The following is a 17,736-nucleotide window of genomic DNA, read 5'->3' on the forward strand; positions in this document are numbered from 1 at the left end:
TTAAATGTAGGATTGCACTTAGAATGCAGCATTTTAAGCATTCCATAATAAGTTAGGATTTCTAGTTTTATGTACTGTCAGATAGTGAGTTAATTCCTGATAACACAGTATCATATTTACTGCTGTGTTTTATTTTCTTGAGAAGGATTGTTTGTGGACAGTCCAGGGTTATCCCTTGTTTGGAAGAATGCACTGGGAATTTCAGAATATATTTGAGCTACTGCCAAAAGGTCTTGACTGTGAATTCCAGAGTCTTTCTCATCCTTCCCTCCTTCTGTGCAATGTTACAGTTTTTGTGGTGAGCACTTACATTTTCATGAGCTGTTTGTAGCCAGTGATCTATCAGGTTACCGTCCGCCCTATTAATTAACAGACTATTAAAATAAATCATTACCACACTCAGTTTTACAGTCAGTTTCACTAACCTTTGAAATTATTTTAGAGTAGATTATTTCAATACCACATTCAATCCCCTGTTTATGAATAATATGGATAGAGTGTAATTTGTTTTATTAGCAGCTGGCTCATATGTCACTCACGCAAAACATGTTCGGGATCATTTCATTAGTTTGACTTTGCTAAGCAGTGGCTACTGACAACTGCAGCAGAGCCAGTAGAGGGAGCAAACACGAAATTAAGTCAAATTTAATGATACTTTGGGAGCAGTTTAGTTTTTTGTTCTCTTGATTTTGAACTATTTGAAACAGTTCTGGGGATCTAAATATCTGGAAACCTTTTCTTGTCAGCCTGGCCTTTCAGAGTCATCTGTTCTATGCTTGTGGTCACCTTGCATTGCCACTGACTGGTGGGATTCCTGGATTCGGCATTGTCAGGAATGAACTGTGATACCACTGTCAGACAAGTGGCAATAGCATAGCGATTGTAAATTTCATTTAAATTAATTTGTAGAATTGACACGTGTGACATTCTACATTGACCTGTCCCTTACATGCTACTTCACTTTAATGATACTGACAGCAGAAACTGCAGGCTGATTTCTTAAAAAATGCCATTATTTTGTTAAGTGTTGATAGTATCTATCTCTCTGAGATTTTTTCCAAGAGTTCTTTGCCTTTTGATTTGGCTTGTAATAGCACTAACAATCCACAGCTTTACTCTTAACACATCTATTGTTTTCCGGGCTCAAACCAGTGAGGCTGCGTCCCAGTTTAATGCAATGCATTACTGGAAACTCACCTTCCAACCCCCTGGAAGCTACAGTGCTTCAGAGATAGTCTAGGAGTGTCTTGTGAAGGCACCAGTAACTCTCTGTGTGTGAAGACAGTAGTAACAACCTGAGTAGAGGCACTTGGTGCTTGTTGCACACCCAGAGTATTTTCTGTCTGAGGGTAGAACTTTTACTATTAGAAATTTTTCAATTGTCATTTTGTAAACCATTCCAAAGCCAGTTATTTGTTAGGAGCCCTAACTGAAATACTGTGCTGGTTACCAAGTTTTGAAAAATATGTAAAAAATAATAAATTTGTAGAGGAAGCTGTTTTCTAAACTATTGTCCAAAGTGGAATAAAGTTCTTCACATACTCCACAGATATTTTCTGAATTAATAGTGAATGTGTTTTCTGTCTCCCATTCTCTGCTCATTTTCTGTACCTGTTCTGTTTATTTCCAGCTGTCTTCCTTCACAGGCATTTGTGCTCTCTTTAAAGCAAGCTGTTGCATACCTGTATGTTAAATAGATTAGTTTTCTGCTCTTATTGAAGACCAAACTGTTTTAATATTAATGCAGTAGAGGTTTCTAATTGAAATAATTGGCAATTAACTAGTTCAGACCACAAACTCTGGTCTCCTATAGACACTTTTATACTGTTTCTTGATATACCCCTCTGGCATCCTTCAATTTTACCATAAAAGATAAGCTCAATGAGGGATAGAATCAATGGAAACTGTCTCTAAAATATGGCTCTTGAAATAGATTTGAAGACTGGTCTTGTGCACAGCTTCTCAGCAGATGCTGGCTTTCCTACTTCCCAGAAGGTGTTTTTGCATGCCTGGGAAAAGTGCAAATGTTCTGCATAATTCCGTTTTCTCATGTTGGAATACAGAATAGGAATTCTTTTGTGGTCCCATTTCTAGTGGTTGTTTTCTTTCTCCATGTTTTTAGTGCCATGATAGGTCATGGTAGAGACAAGTCTTAATAGGAGAGAGATCATTTAAGTTTTTTAAAAACTAGCGGGTGGCATCAAGGAACAAAAGAGATGGGGTTTTGAGTGGGGAGAAGAATAACAACTTCATACTAGTGACCTCAGACCTGTACCAGCTCTGTCCTGTGCATTGCTCCCGAATCCAGACTATTGATGGTCAGTTCAGAAGCCAAATACAATGCATACTTCATGCGGCAACAAATCAGAACTGCTCTCAGCCAGGAGTTTCTGGGTTGGTTTGGTTTGTGTTTTCATACAGATTACAGATTAGCTGGATGATTTTTCTCTTTTGTCTAAATTCAGTAGTTTCAGTTAAATTGCAAATGGAGCAAGAAAGAGGATTGATTGATGTGAAATGAACTTTTAAAAGCCGCAGAACTTCAGCCATTGGAATAGATTGCAATATTTGTGTTTTTTCATCATAGTACAGAATATAAATTAGTTTAGAGAAAGGATTCTCAGGTTCGTTTGTTATGTGATGCTAGTAATGGAGAGCTGGTAAGAACTCTGTCCTGGACTACAGAGTGCACAGTCTTTGTACCTCTGGGAATATGCATACCACTGTTTGGAAGTCTCTTAATTTAAAGCATTGTCATCCGGACAATTATGTAATTTATCTGAAATTTTCAAATGTAATGACTTAGAGAGTATAAAAAATTTTTTTTGGGGGGGGTAGAGTTTTGGTAGTATTTAATATGCTTGTTTCTTCATTTTTGTTTTAAGATGCTTCTTGCTGGAGCAGTAAGAATTGCAGATAAAATTGAGTCTGGTAAAACCTCTGTAGTGGTGCACTGCAGTGATGGCTGGGATCGAACTGCACAACTCACTGCACTGGCCATGCTTATGCTGGACAGCTATTACAGAACCATCAAGGGCTTTGAAGTTCTTGTAGAGAAAGAATGGATAAGTTTTGGGCATCGATTTGCAATGGTAAGTTAGAAAATTTAGTGTGCAGTTTGTCACCTTCAGGACTTTTACTTTGAATAGCACAGTTTTTCGCAGTACTCTGCTGCATTTTAATTATTGTCTCTGGTGTCCTTTTAGTGGTCTGAGTGTGTCAGAGAACTGTGACCCGCTCGTTTTTTAACAGAAAACCACTATGTGACATAATATAAAATAAATATGAAGTGGTTTGAATGCAACGGTTAGAAAAAGTCGTGTGGAGTTTTTATGAGAATGAGGAATTGTAATTTATGTTATGGAGCTTATGAATGGAGAACCAAGGAAAACAATTAAGGTTTCTAAAGTGTTAAAATAACTGGAGTTATTACTCTGATTTAAAGTTGAAGTGTTTATTTAATACATGGGGTAAGGGGAATTAGAATAAATTGTTACAACACTCTGTGGGCTCTGACTCTTAAGATGGTTTAGCAGAAGTGGGTCATAGTTATGACAGGTGGATATGGAATAACCATTATTTCAGTTCAGTCTTAATAAATTCCTACCAGTTTCACCACTGGTAGAAATCAGTGGCTGTGCAGTAGAAGATGGGCAAGCAACTGGTAGAGCTTTCCAGCTCTGCTCAACAGTGAAGGCACGTTCATAAGGGAATATTGGGATGCATTTTTAGTAGTTGAAAAATGCAGGTTAATGTTATGGAAGACTTGCCTGTTTTGTTCACCACTGGAACAAGCTTTGCAGTATTGGGATGGTACTGCACACACACCAGACTGAAAAGAAGTTTACTCTGACTTCCAGCGAGTGGGACATGGAGATGATGATCATGCTGATGCTGACAGATCGCCCATCTTCTTGCAGTTTATTGACTGTGTTTGGCAAATGACAAAGCAGGTAAGGTGCTGAAGAGTGTATTTCTATGAGGTATCAGTCTTTATCTTGGAAACATAATTTGTGTAGGAGAACACATTGCTTTACAGAGTAGTAGCATGTTTACCTGAAGTTGTCTGCACTGTGTACACAGAGGGAAATTTCTGTTCAAAGCAAGGTACAAGGAACTAGAGTAGAGATTTTGTCTTGAAACCAAAATACCAGCAATTTTTTTCAGTTTAAAATAGGCTGACAAATGATTTACTGTTTACATAAGAGTTGTTGATAAAATAAATTATTTGTGTTGTATGCTCACTTACATGGATTTATATTGTCCTTAAGAAACATCAAAAATCTGGGCTGATTGTTGACTGAGGGTAGTAGAAAGTTCTTTTATATATGTCTCAAGTGTGAACATTTTCATCCTTATGTATACAGGACAGCATTTGTACCACACAAACCTGTTCTCTGATAAGTTTTCTTACTTCCATCACTGCTCTTATGTCTAGATCAGGGGCATTCTCTGAAATTAGTGATTCTTAAGATACCAAAAGATTCAGCTTCTCAATTTTGTTCTGAAATATTAAATTATTGAATGGATTTAGTCTTCTTTTTCCTTATTTGTGCCTCCAGCAAAAACCTAAGGTTTTTTTGTGCTTTTATATTGCCATTCTTTCATGGGGTTTTTGAAATAGGTTGTCATGAAGGCTTTATTTCCAAATGATGCAGAGTTCTTGGTGCTTGACTCCTTTGGTTTTTCTGTTCCACTCTATCTTTTCTTTTTCCTTCTTTCCTTTTTTTTATCTTCTTGAAGCCTAATGTGTGTGGATGTGTGCTTTTATAGTAAAAGCTGTTATACTGAAGTCTCTATATGTGATTTGTTTTGAAGGGAGGAGGATATTAGTCTGGTTCCATATGATCCTAGCACATCCGGATCTCTTATCTTAGTCTTCTTGTTCTGAATATGGTTCTTAAAACTTACATCATAGTTTCCAAGACTTCTATTCGAAACAGTCATCTTTGGTGCTATATGAAAGTTCCCTGCTGTTACACTGGGCCCTTGTCCAGGGGGTCTTGTAGACTTTCTGTGTATCTATATTTCAACATTAATGTGCTGTTCAGTATGGCTGGAGAAAATAAATGAAAATTTTTCTCTCTCTTTCAGAGGAAAGCTAATAACAATAACAAAGAGGGGCAGTTCTAAATACCTGATAGGAACAAAAGTCCTCTGTGGAGATCCTTAATTGAGAGCAGCCTCTTGTATTTTGTGGTCTCCCTTCCTGCCTTCTATTTATTGCTATAAACAGTTTAGTTCCCTCTAGTTTAAAAAAGAGAAAGCAATGGGGGCAGAGGAGATCTATGAAACATTTTGCCAATACCACATCTGTTCAAAACCTGGATCCAGAAATTGTCCTGAAATTTATGAAGAGCAGTGATATTGAAAAAGTATTAATGTTGCACAGGAAAAAATAGAAAAAGTTATTCTTGAATAGTTCTTGCCCACTTATTTTAATTTTTCAGTTGACTCAAGCACTTAGAGAATAGATATGAAGACTGTGATTGCCTTGACACAGACCTTTGAAAAAGAGGATTCTATTTTATTGTTGTGTATCGTGTTGTATCTTTGTGTATCCCCAATTTGCTCATAAAACAGTGATAGTTTTGTACTTTAGAATTTATGGTAAACATATGTGAAATGTTCCAAAGCTCGAATAAGTGTTAATGACTGCAGGAGCGTGTAAGGACTCTGGTTTTAGCATGGGCTAAAAGCAAGCAAATAGGCTCTTTTGGGGTGTAATAGTTACATTCTTAAAACAATCACCTTAAAACAGTGAGAGAATCTCTAACGTCCTACTAATATACAAATTTCCAGATAACTTGAGACAATGAAATTTAGGCCTTGACAGCCTAATATTTTCCCTTGGGTTTATGGTCTTCATGACACACAAATATAATAATGGAGAATTCGAAAGAAGTGCATTGACATCAGCTTTTTAATAAAAAACCGCATGGTGAGGTGATTTCCCTCCTCTGTTAGTAAATTCTGGTGATACTGAGTAGCAGATGTCAAATTGAAAGGCCACGTGTGAGCTGATGAAATACTGATGCCTGGTTAAAAATGAAACAGAATTGTAAAATTTGCATGTAGCACTGAAGTTTAACTTCCTACCTTTCATTCACAGAGCCCGAGGAAAGTCTATTTAAAGTCAGCAGAAAGTTTCATTCTGTTTGTTACTGGGTATCAGCTGTTGCTGTAGGTGCATTTTTCACTGGATTCAGCACTGTACTGTCTAGTGTTCAGTTAACCATTATTGTCCATTGCACAGTTGTTCTGCCAAGTGTTTCAATGTTAAATGTTACTGTATTACAGAATGAGTTCATTGATTAAAAGAAAGTGTATTTTGCATGTCTATGAATCAAAATGCCACTTGTCATCATCAGACTTCAACAAGATAATTTTTTTTTTTAAATGCCACTTTACAAAAACTCCCAGCAACTCCAGCAGCAGCAAGTGGGAGGTTTTAATGACCTGTGTGTTTTCTCATAATTAGTGGATTTGAGAAGAAGTAAATTTCCATTTGGGGAATTTTTCCACCTGAATCTTAAAGGAGACGTTACTAGGCTTGGAACTACAGAGGGGAAGGCATTTTTAGGTCAGTGATTTTTCAGCAGCAGTAATAGAAGCTCTACAGTCTTGCTACATCAGCTCCAACAGTACAACTCTTGTATCCAAAGACCGGGTTTCAATAAAGTGCTATCACTTATTAATAAACTAGTTGGAGTGCAACCACTGATGTATGGAATTTTGAATATGCTTCACTGGATTGGAATAGTGGCCATGTCGGCATCCTTCTGATTAATATGGACCTGTCGCAACACAGAACCCTGATGTGACAAGGCTCATTAAATGCTTTCAGTTAAAGAGAATCCCTTTAGAAGATGCTTTGTCTTCAAATTTTTTTTCCAAATATAATTTTGATGCTTTGCAAATTATTTTTGCTCTCTGTATTTGATTGCTGCTTTGAGCTGGACACAGCAGGCTGAGATCTGAGACCAAATGAATTTTCTCCTTACTTGGTTTAGCACACCTGCTTGTCAAGTTCTCTTCGTACTTCCTTAAACTAATAGCTGTGTTCTTAACAATTGTTTTGTAATTAAGTTTTGGCATGATTTCCTAGAGAGAAGGAAGTTCAAAAGTTGTAACTTACGAACATTACTAAAAAAGAGATTTTGATAATCTTTATTTCCTCTATGCCTTATGAAAACAAATGGTGAGGAGGTTGAAAACAACCTACAATTTGCCAGGGAAGCCACAGTGTGAGCACACTGTGCTGGTGAACAGTGCACAGTGCAGTCATAAGAAGGCTCCCATTCATTTTCTGTGTTATGATGCTGATAATCTCCTTACTCAAAGTTTTCAGTCAAAAACTGGTATGTATTAGCTTGAGAAGTCTTGGAAAGATAATGTTTTTACAATGTTTGTCTTAGATCAATCTTCTTTTTTATATAATATTGTTTAAAACTTAGATCTTTCTGGCTTTAATACAAGAAAAAATACATTGTGTGTTATTCAGCTCTTTACTTTCAACATGAATAAACATTTGCTCTTCATAATCACAGCTGACACTGAAGAGGAATTTCTGGATCAGCTAGTTCACCCGCAGTCCCAATTGCTTTTATTCCTCCTAACTATAGGAGTCATCTTTATTTTAAGTAGTTCTTGAGTCACTTGCCAAGGGATTGAGTATTCTTTAGTGGCACAGAACAGAAACCAGTCCTCTGCTTTCTACAGAGGAAAATCTGAAATATTGACTTAAAATTTCTCCATATAGCCGGAAATTCTGCCTCATGAATCTACAACTTTGCCTCTTAGACTTCTATGATGGTTTACACTTTCAGAGGGACTGCACAAAGTTTGTTTTGTTTGTCCTGGACATTATTCTCTTATTATGTGCTCTTTATTGTTAATGAGTTAAATGCTTCCTCTTAAGTTTTCCTTAAATCTTCCCAATTTTTTATTCTTCTACATGTCTGTCATTCCATGTCTGTATTTGCTAGCCTTGTCATACAGGACACAAAGCTATTTTGGCGCATCAAGCAGTTACCACATGTAGTCTTACCATGAAATTTGGTTGAAGAAGGACTTCTTCCATCTGAATGGGCAGCAGCCTATGCAGTTTGCAGTAATTTCATCCTTTATGAATTTTTAGAGCACTACAGATTAGGAGAAACATTTTCAGATTTCTGACTGTCTTAGAATATATTAGGTAACCTCTGTTTGTGAATTAAATACCTGATGGTGCTCTGGGGAGTAAGAGTTCTTTCATTTAAGATGTACAGGATTTACTCTCCCATACAGAAAAAGAGGGATTAAAGGCTTATTGTATATAATTGATGGTAAACTCAGGGTGAAATGGAGAAAAGTAACTTACTTGAGTAGAAAGTGAAAGAGAAGTTTTAAATGACTGTTAAGCACAATGTATGTGTAGTAGTCCTTATTATTCAATTCATTACATGTTGAAATAGGAAATAAAACTCTTAAATGCCATTATGTTATGTTTTCTTTCCCCCCCCAAAATGTTTTCTTTTTCTGTAATAAGAGATATAAAGTATATGTTTAAGAGGGTTTGGCGTAGAACAGAATACTGTTAGAGCTTCTTAAAATGGATTGCTTTGTATCACCAGTTTCATATCAACTTTGTTTGTATTCTGGAATACTTGGACAATGAATGTAAAGTATAACTCTGAGAAGTATTTGTAAAGATGTAGGTAAAATGAATTATTGAAGCAGGAGTTACTGCAATTGCTGACTTTTCCTTCAGATAATCCATAAATAGGAAAAAAATCTTACCTGAAAGATTTGGTTACTTCTTATGTCTTTCTTCCTTTGTACACTGCTTAAGAAAATGCTTGAAATAATTTTACCCTTTTTTAAAATATTAGTTTCCTGCGGCCTTTGAATTCAACGAGTTATTTTTGATCACCATTCTGGATCACCTTTATAGTTGTCTCTTTGGGACTTTCTTATGCAACTGTGAAAAAGAGAGATTAAAAGAGGTAAATAATTGGTATAATATGCATTCTTGGTTTTCTGATATATGCATAGAAAACTAGCTAAGAATATCTGAGCTGGGTTTTTAAATACATTTGTTACATAGTCTTAAAAAAAACAGTACAGACATTAAATTTCATGGTATGATAAATATATACTGAATGCCCTTCTATTAAGTGAGGTGGCACTTGGGTTTCTTTAGTTATCTTTAGTTATCATCTGTTTGAGGGTTTGAGGGTTTTAGTAAGTCCCCTTGCAGGTATTTTTAGCCAAAATACAAAATTTTAAATAATAGTAATTATCAAATTATATTATATTTCTGAAGGAACTCATGTGGATGACTTGGCAGGTTAATATAGGACATAACTGGATGGAACTTGTTTTTGAGGACTACAGAAATTAAAATTATCTAAATGAGTGAAGTTAGGACTCAATTAAATATTATGTGTTTTTGAAGAAAAACTAAAAGTTTGTTAATATTCCAAGTACACTTTTGCTTACTTTGTGACTGTTATTTTTCTCATTTTTTATAGCAAGTTACAATTCCTTGTTATATTTAGTTCAGCTTTGCTTTTTTTTTTTTTTTTTTTTTTTTTTTTTTTTTTTTTTTTTTTTTGTCTCTACTGCTTTTGTAGGGGAAAAGTTGCATGTAAATACCACAAGATGGAGCTGAATAACATGTTCTCAGCAAATGCAGGGTTTCCAGACAGCTTTCTTTCATAAATAAATAGTCAGATGCAATTCTCAATAAAGAAATGCAGTTTAAGACACAGGGGTAGTAGAAACACATGCTTTGCAACACTGAAGGAGTTTAGATTTGTAAGATGAATCTGATGTAAGTTCAGATTTCCAGTCCTTGATCTAACTATTATTATGCTGATTAAATTTAGAAATAAAGCAACTTTCAGAAGTGCAAATAAAGGTACAAGTAGTGAGTTTAAAGCATATCAATTATTTGTTAGGAGCAAATAGTATGAGTAGAAAAATTGAATAATTATTTTTCTCAGACACTGTTTTGGATCTTCCAAACTCCCTATCTCATTGCTGATATTCTTGTTAAAACTATCTTTTTAGTTTAGTTGGTCAGTGTGTAGCCATGTATTTAAATAGCTGTAAATATTGCGGTAAATTATGAGCAGTACAGGCTGCTTTTGCTCAACTAGACTTTAGTGTCTCTGAAAACAATATGTCCGAATCTCCTTTCTCTATTAGCCTTGGACCAAAATAAGTGTTCAGATGTTCTGCTAAAGTTTCAAGGCTGTTTAATGATCAGCTACTGAAAGTGTTCTCAGACTGCATGTAATTTTCTAGTAGTTAAGGTACAATTCTGGCAGAATTACTGATATGTAGATATTAACATAATATTTTAAAATTTTGCACATCATTAATTTTTTTTATTTTAACTTTTTTTCAATCAGGAAGTAAGCACAAAGACTGTATCTCTGTGGTCCTATATAAACAGCCAGTTAGAGGAATTCACAAATCCCTTCTATGTAAACTATGAAAACCATGTCCTGTATCCTGTTGCCAGTGTGAACCATTTGGAACTGTGGGTGAACTACTACATCAGATGGAACCCGAGGATGCGACCTCAGGTATGAGCTTTCACATATCTTCAGTGTTCTACTGAAGATCACAGAGGTTAAAAGAAATTATGGTTTTTCCTGATGTCAAATGCAGCATATAATACAAAAGTGCTCAGCTGTTGCACATATTTCAGCTAATAGGGAAAAAGGTGTTTCTTACGAAGATGATGCAGAATGTGGTCAAACTGGGAAAAAGGATGTTTTCATTAAAGTCACCCATAGACTAGGAAGTTAAAGTATCACTGTATTGGCTTGTAAAGATTAAAAGTTTTTTTTTTGTCAGAGGATTACTTTTATAATAATTTTATAATACTTTCTAACACTATAATACTTTTATTGCCTTCTTGTAGTTTTTGTGTACCATTGTTTTTAATCATGTTTTGCCCTTTCCCCAGCAATGGCATAAAACATTGCAGCAGTTTCTGAAAGAACTGGACTATGCCAAGTCATTTTTCAGGCTCTCTAAACTAAGCATCCCATGGATGCTTGTTTTCAATTACTTTTATAGTTTTAAGATGGTGTACTAAAGATTTAACACTCCCCATAGGTGCTCCTTGATTCATCCAGTATTTGTTCTTATCAATAATATCTGCTATTCGGATAAATCTCTAAGTTTCATCAAACAAATGCTTCATATGCTCTTATGCTTAGAAGTCTGAAGACTATGACACATTCAGATTGTCACAACCATGATATATCTGAGTGTGCTACACCATCTCTGTATTAGCGTAACATTCCAAGGTACCCCCCAAGCATATTATGATAAATTACTTGTATTAAGTGATTGCTTGAAAGCTGCTTTCATCTTCTAGCAGTTAGAATGAGTTTCAGATTTATTAGACATCCACAAGTCAGAATCTGCTATAAAAGGTGGTGTTCCAAGGTAAGTTTCAAGGACACTACACTGGTAAAAGTCCAGGTATATGAGAAATACCTTTTAAGGTCCTGAAAAAGTCTTGCTTTTCTCACTGAGGTGTCTCCTCTGAGCTGCTTTGTTTCTCTTACTTCTTAAAACTTTGAAAGAAATATTTTAAGTTATATAATTTTCAAGTGAAATTGTCAGCTGCTTTTTAGCAAAATACCATCTTTCCTTTAGCCTGTTTGCTGAATATCATTTGGGTGGTGTTCACACTACCTGCAGTATTGTGGGTTTACGACTTGTATTTGATTGAGATCTTCAGGCCCTGAGAGCAAGCAGGCTTTGTGAACCACAGGGAAGCCAGTCCTGGTCCAAAAGAGGGAGGGTATGGAAGGGATGACATAATGAGGAAATACCAGAGCTGTCATTTCTTAGTGAGACCTCTGCTCTCTGTCTCTGTTGCTGAGTGCTCTGCCTGCTTCTCTGGGAGATGCTCCTCAGTCCTGGCACATGAGACGCATTCACTGTCTTAGAGCAAGTCCCTCCATCAGATCAGCAGCTGAAGGGAACAAAATGTGATGGTCCTGGTAACTCTCTTAACTTAACTGCCATCTGCTTTTCTTGAACTACTTAAAAAAAGTGTTTCAACTTTTTAGTTCTATCGCCTAAGTTTTGTCTTGATATATCATCCATTTCCTCTTGTTTCTGGCCTGAATTTATGTGATATTTATGACCAACATTTGGGAGTGGTTCACATCTACTTGGATAAATTAGCAGCAGAAATTACAATTTCTTGTTGCAGAACAGAATTATAAAAGCACAGACCCATACAAGCGAGTAAAAAAGTTTCTGTAATCACAATATACTAAGTTTGCTTTTGTCTGTGTTTGCTTTGTGTGATGTCACACCCTGTTAACCAATTCAGTAACATTCAAATGCATTCAGAAACAGAAAAAAAGACAATGATCCTTGTGACACCCAGCAGATCTTCACTTACTTTCAGTGAAAAAATTTCTTAATCAGTGGATTTATTAAAATAATGGGCATCCCTGCCTACTGATAAAAGGCGATTTCGTTGAATACCTTTTAATATGTTGTCCTGGTTTGAAGGACAGGTGTCTGCCAAGAAAGGCAGAAATTTTCCTTTGAAACAGAGACCCGAATTCCACTCCCCCCCCCCACCAAATATTATAATTGTTTGAATCAAGGACTCTGAGGCAGAGATAAGGGGGTAGGAATAACAGCTCTTTTACTAATATATCTAACTGTACCAGCAGAAACAACAGCAATTGTTAAAATTACTAACACAACAGAACAGATTACTCAGTTCCAGTCCTTTCTTTAGCTGTGGGCACGCTCTCTCTCGGCGGGAGCGGAGGCAGGAAGGGGCGGCCACGGCCGCGCCGGTCTCAGGGGGGAGCGGGCTGGGGCGGGCAGCTCCTCGCTCACCATTGGGTTCTGGTGCTCAGCTGTGTCCGCAGAGACTGGAGGCTGGAGCAGGGCAGATGCAGGGCAGGTGATGGCAGAGGGTCTGGCTCTCCTGCCTTTGGCCGCGTGGCTCCAAGACCGAGAGGATCCCCCTCCCAGCTCGCCGGAAACACGAGTCCCCTCCGGAAGCACGAGAGCCCCTCCCCAAGCCGATCCCACCCACCCCTTTTGTCCAGAGCCGGCAAAGGTCTGCGGTGCAACCGGCCAGCTCCATTAGCATGACAATGGGAAAAATTCCCCAAATTGACACAGTAATAGGAAAACACTCAACCCCCAACATTATGCACCCCGAATTTTTTCCATGCCAACATGCTACATCAAAGTAAAACTTCTATATCATATACATACATGCAGTTACAGGCACAGTATCATAGATAGTTCACCCTAGAACAAGATCTCCTTGGGGTACGCATTGGGTCTGTCCATCCTTTAGCATCACCCATCAAGTGCAACCTGGTCCTTGAGCGAAAACCACCCCACGAACAGGATTGTCTTTGCTGGAGGGAGAGTTCACACAAACAGTTTTTCCTAACATGCCTCTCAGGTGTACCACTGGGACCTTATCTCCATCTGGTGTTCCCAGGGGCTCAGATTGGGCAGGGCCTGCTCGGTTAGTGGAACCTCGGGTATTCACTAACCATGTGGCCTTTGGTAGATTGATCTCCCAGTTTTTGAGAGTCCCCCCACCAAGTGCCTTTAAGGTGGTTTTAAGTAGGCCATTGCACCATTCGACTTTCCCAGCTGCTGGTGCATGGTAGGGAATATGATACACCCACTCAATGCCATATTCTCTAGCCCAGGTGCTTATAAGGCTATTTTTTAAATGAGTCCCATTGTCTGACTCAATTCTCTCAGGGGTACCATGCCTCCAGAGGACTTGTTTTTCCAGGCCCAGGATGGTGTTCAACCACCCAGTGGTGGCTTCCACCATGGTCAGCATGTAGCACTTGCCTTGGTGGGTCTGAGGCAGTGTGATATAATCAATCTGCCAGGCCTCTCCGTACTTGTACTTGGACCACCGCCCCACATACTAGAGGGGCTTTACCCACTTGGCTTGCTTGATGGCAGCGCATGTCTCACAGTCATGGATAACCTGAGAGATGCTGTCCATGGTTAGATCCACCCCTCGGTCTCGTGCCCACTTGTAGGTGGCATCTCTGCCCTGATGACCTGAGGCATCGTGGGCCCATCGAGCTAGGAACAATTCTCCCTTGTGTTCCCAATCTAAGTCTATCTTTGAGACCTCTATCTGTGCAGCCTGATCTACCTGCTCGTTATGCTGGTGTTCTTCATTAGCCCGACTCTTGGGAACATGGGCATCCACATGACGGACTTTCACGGGTAGCTTCTCTACCCGAGTGGCAATGTCTTTCCACTCATCAGCAGCCCAGATTGGTTTTCCTCTATGTTGCCAGTCAGCCTTTTTCCACCTCTCCAGGCACCCCCACAGAGCATTGGCTACCATCCAGGAGTCAGTGTAAAGGTAGAGCTTTGGCCATTTCTTTCTCTCAGCAATGTCCAGGGCCAGCTGAACAGCTTTGAGCTCAGCAAGTTGACTTGATCCACCTTCTCCTTCGGTAGCTTGTGCAACCTGTCGTGTGGTGGGGCTCCATACGGCTGCTTTCCACTTCCGGTTCATACCCACAATGTGACAGGAACCGTCGGTGAAAAGGGCGTAGCATTTTTCATCTGCTGGCAGTTGGTTGTATGGTGGGGCTTCTTCTGCCCGGGACACTTGTTTCTGCTCCTCCTCGTCAGCGAGACCAAAATCTTCACCTTCTGGCCAGTTTGTAATTATCTCCAAAATCCCAGGGCGATTCGGATTGCCAATACGGGCATGCTGCGTGATGAGGGCAATCCACTTGCTCCATGTGGCGTCGGTGGTGTGGTGGGTAGAGGGAGCCTTTCCTTTGAACATTCACCCCAGCACTGGCAGTTGGGGTGCCAGGAGAAGCTGTGCTTCCGTTCCAATCACCTCTGAGGCAGCTTGAACTCCTTCATAGGCAGCCAGGATTTCCTTCTCTGTGGGAGTGTAATTGGCTTCAGATCCTTTGTAACTTCGGCTCCAGAATCCCAGGGGTCGGCCTCGGGTCTCACCAGACACCTTCTGCCAAAGGCTCCAGGACAGACCAGGTTCCCGGCTGCAGAGTAGAGCACATTCTTTACCTCTGGTCCCGTCCTGACTGGGCCAAGGGCAACTGCATTAGCGATCTCCTGTTTGATCTGGGGGAAGGCTTGCTGCTGCTCAGGGCCCCTGTGGAAATCGTTCTTCTTGCAGGTGACCAGGTAGAGAGGGCTCACAATCTGGCTGTACTCAGGGATGTGCATTCTCCAAAAGCCTATGGCACATAGGAAAGCTTGTGTTTCCTTCTTGCTTGTTGGTGGAGACATTGCAGTGATCTTATTGATGACCTCAGTGGCGATCTGGCACCGTCCATCTTGCCACTTCACTCCCAGGAACTGGATCTCTCGGGCAGGTCCTTTGACTTTGCTCTTTTTAATGGCAAAACCGGCTCCCAGCAAAATCTGGATGATCTTCTCTTCCTTCTCAAATACCTCCACTGCTGTGTTCACCCACACAATGATGTCATCGATGTACTGCAAATGTTCTGGAGCCTCACCCTTTTCCAGTGCAGCCTGGATCAGTCCGTGGCAGATGGTGGGACTGTCTTTCCACCCCTGGGGCAGTCGGTTCCAGGTGTACTGCACGCCTCTCCAGGTGAAAGCAAACTGAGGTCTGCACTCTGCTGCCAAAGGAATGGAGAAAAATGCATTGGCAATGTCAATGGTGGCATACCGCCTTGCTGCCTTGGACTCCAGCTCGTACTGCAGCTCCAGCATGTCCGGCACGGCAGTGCTCAGCGGTGGAGTCACTTCATTCAAGGCACGATAGTCCACAGTCAGTCTCCATTCTCCATCAGATTTGCTCACAGGCCAGATGGGGCTGTTGAAGGGTGAGTGGGCTTTGCTGACCACCCCTTGGCTCTCCAGCTCACAGATCTTCTTGTGGATGGGGATCACAGCATCTTGATTAGTCCGGTACTGCCGGCAGTGCACTGTCATGGTGGCAATTGGTACCTGTTGCTCTGTCACTTTCAGGAGCCCCACTGCAGATGGGTTTTCTGATAGTCCAGGCAAAGTGTTCAACTGCTTAATGCTCTCTGTTGCTACAGCAGCTATTCCAAAAGCCCACCTGAACCCCTTTGGGTCTTTGTAGTAGCCGTTCCTGAGGAAGTCTATGCCTAGAATACGTGGTGCCCCTGGGCCAGTTACAATAGGATGTTTCTGCCACCCCTTCCCTGTCAGGCTAATCTCAGCTTCCAGCAAAGTGTATTCCTGTGATCCCCCCGTCACCCCAACAATAGAAACAGGTACCTTCCCCACATGTTCTGATGGTATCAGGGTGCATTGTGAACCAGTATCAACTAGTACTCTCTGTTCCTGTAGCTTTGATGTGCCAGGCCATCGCACCTACACTGTCCAATACTCTCTGTCATCCCATGCCTCTCCCTGGCTAGAGGCAGGGCCCCTCTAGGCCTGGTTATTATTTCTTTCCTGGGCATACATAGTGGAGGTTCCTTCCAGGGGATCTGACAGATCATCCTCCCTTCTGTGATACCCTGCACCTTTACCATGGGAGGTTGAGGCTACCTTCATCTTAGGGCAGTTCGCTTGGTTAGCATTTCCCTCCCTGAGCTGACGCACCCGTGCTGCCAGGACAGAAGTGGGTTTCCCATCCCATTTTCCCATGTCTTCTCCATGGTCTCGCAGGAAAAACCACAGGTCAGCTCGTGGGGTGTACCCTCTCTCCCTAGCTGGGGGACGTTGGGTTCTAGATTTGGGGCCTATGACTCACACTGGTGCTGCACTGATCTTTCTTATCTCCTCCCTTATCTCCTCCCTCATCTCCTCCCTCATCTCCTCCATCCTGTCTTTGACCTCTTGGAGGTCCCTGGCCACGGCAGAGACATTGGCCTGCATTGGGCCATTCATCATACTCTCAAAATTTCTGAGTCTGTTGGCAACAGAACCCACTGTCTCTTGGTGGTTATCAGCGTTGATCATTGCAATGAAGGTGGTATATTGAGATGGCCCCAGGTTTGCCAGATTCCATAGCATCTGCCCTGTGCACCTGACCTTGTCAGGGTCATTGTCATGCTGTCCATCCCTCCCAAAGAGTACCTCTAATACTGCCACTTCTCTCAGCTGCTGGATCCCTTCCTCAAGAGTCTTCCAGCGCATTCTACAGTGGTACTCCTGCATTCTCTCTTTGTGGACAAACTTCTCTGTCACACTCATTAAAAGCCGGTCCCAGAGGGAAAGGAGGCCTTGCTCCCATACAAATATCTGGTTCACACCTGAATCCTGGGCCAAGGATTCCAAATTCCTGGCCTCAGTTCCATCCAGTTGCACACCTGTTCCCGTAAGGTCCCAGACCCGGAGTAACCAAGTTGTAAAAGGCTCACGGTCCTGCTGTGCAATGTCTTTATGCAGGTTACGGAGACTATTGTATGAGAGGGACTCGGTGACAATCTCAGCCTCTGGCTCCCTTGCTGGCTGTGAGGACCCTCCTATCTGATCCCCGTTATCTAGGTGCCTCGTTTTAATCTTAGATTTTCTAGTTTCCACAGGGGCAACTGCTGCTGGCTGTGGCTGCCCCTGTGATCCAGCTGGAACCTGAACAGATACAACATCTACGGGTTCCACTGCAGCAACATCTGACTCTCCCTCTTTAGGGCAGGGGGAGGGTTTCTCACCAGCTGAAGAAAAGTGCTCCTTCAACGTCTGGCTGTGCTTCTTCAACATCTGGCTTTGCTCCTT

At 40.6% G+C, this 17,736-nt stretch overlaps 1 protein-coding gene across 2 annotated transcripts in view; it reads left to right on the forward strand.

The window, feature by feature from the left end:
• Nucleotides 1-17,736, forward strand: part of MTMR1 (myotubularin related protein 1) — a 43,773-nt gene that overhangs the window by 14,131 nt on the left and 11,906 nt on the right. For both annotated transcript variants that reach the window (XM_056491774.1, XM_056491775.1), the window contains 4 exons: nucleotides 2,886-3,092; nucleotides 3,861-3,953; nucleotides 8,874-8,987; nucleotides 10,401-10,577. In XM_056491774.1, the coding sequence (XP_056347749.1) occupies nucleotides 2,886-3,092; nucleotides 3,861-3,953; nucleotides 8,874-8,987; nucleotides 10,401-10,577 (591 nt within the window). The remainder of the gene's footprint in view (nucleotides 1-2,885; nucleotides 3,093-3,860; nucleotides 3,954-8,873; nucleotides 8,988-10,400; nucleotides 10,578-17,736) is intronic.

Source organism: Oenanthe melanoleuca, chromosome 4A, assembly GCF_029582105.1.
Source record: "Oenanthe melanoleuca isolate GR-GAL-2019-014 chromosome 4A, OMel1.0, whole genome shotgun sequence".
Taxonomy (NCBI): domain Eukaryota; kingdom Metazoa; phylum Chordata; class Aves; order Passeriformes; family Muscicapidae; genus Oenanthe; species Oenanthe melanoleuca.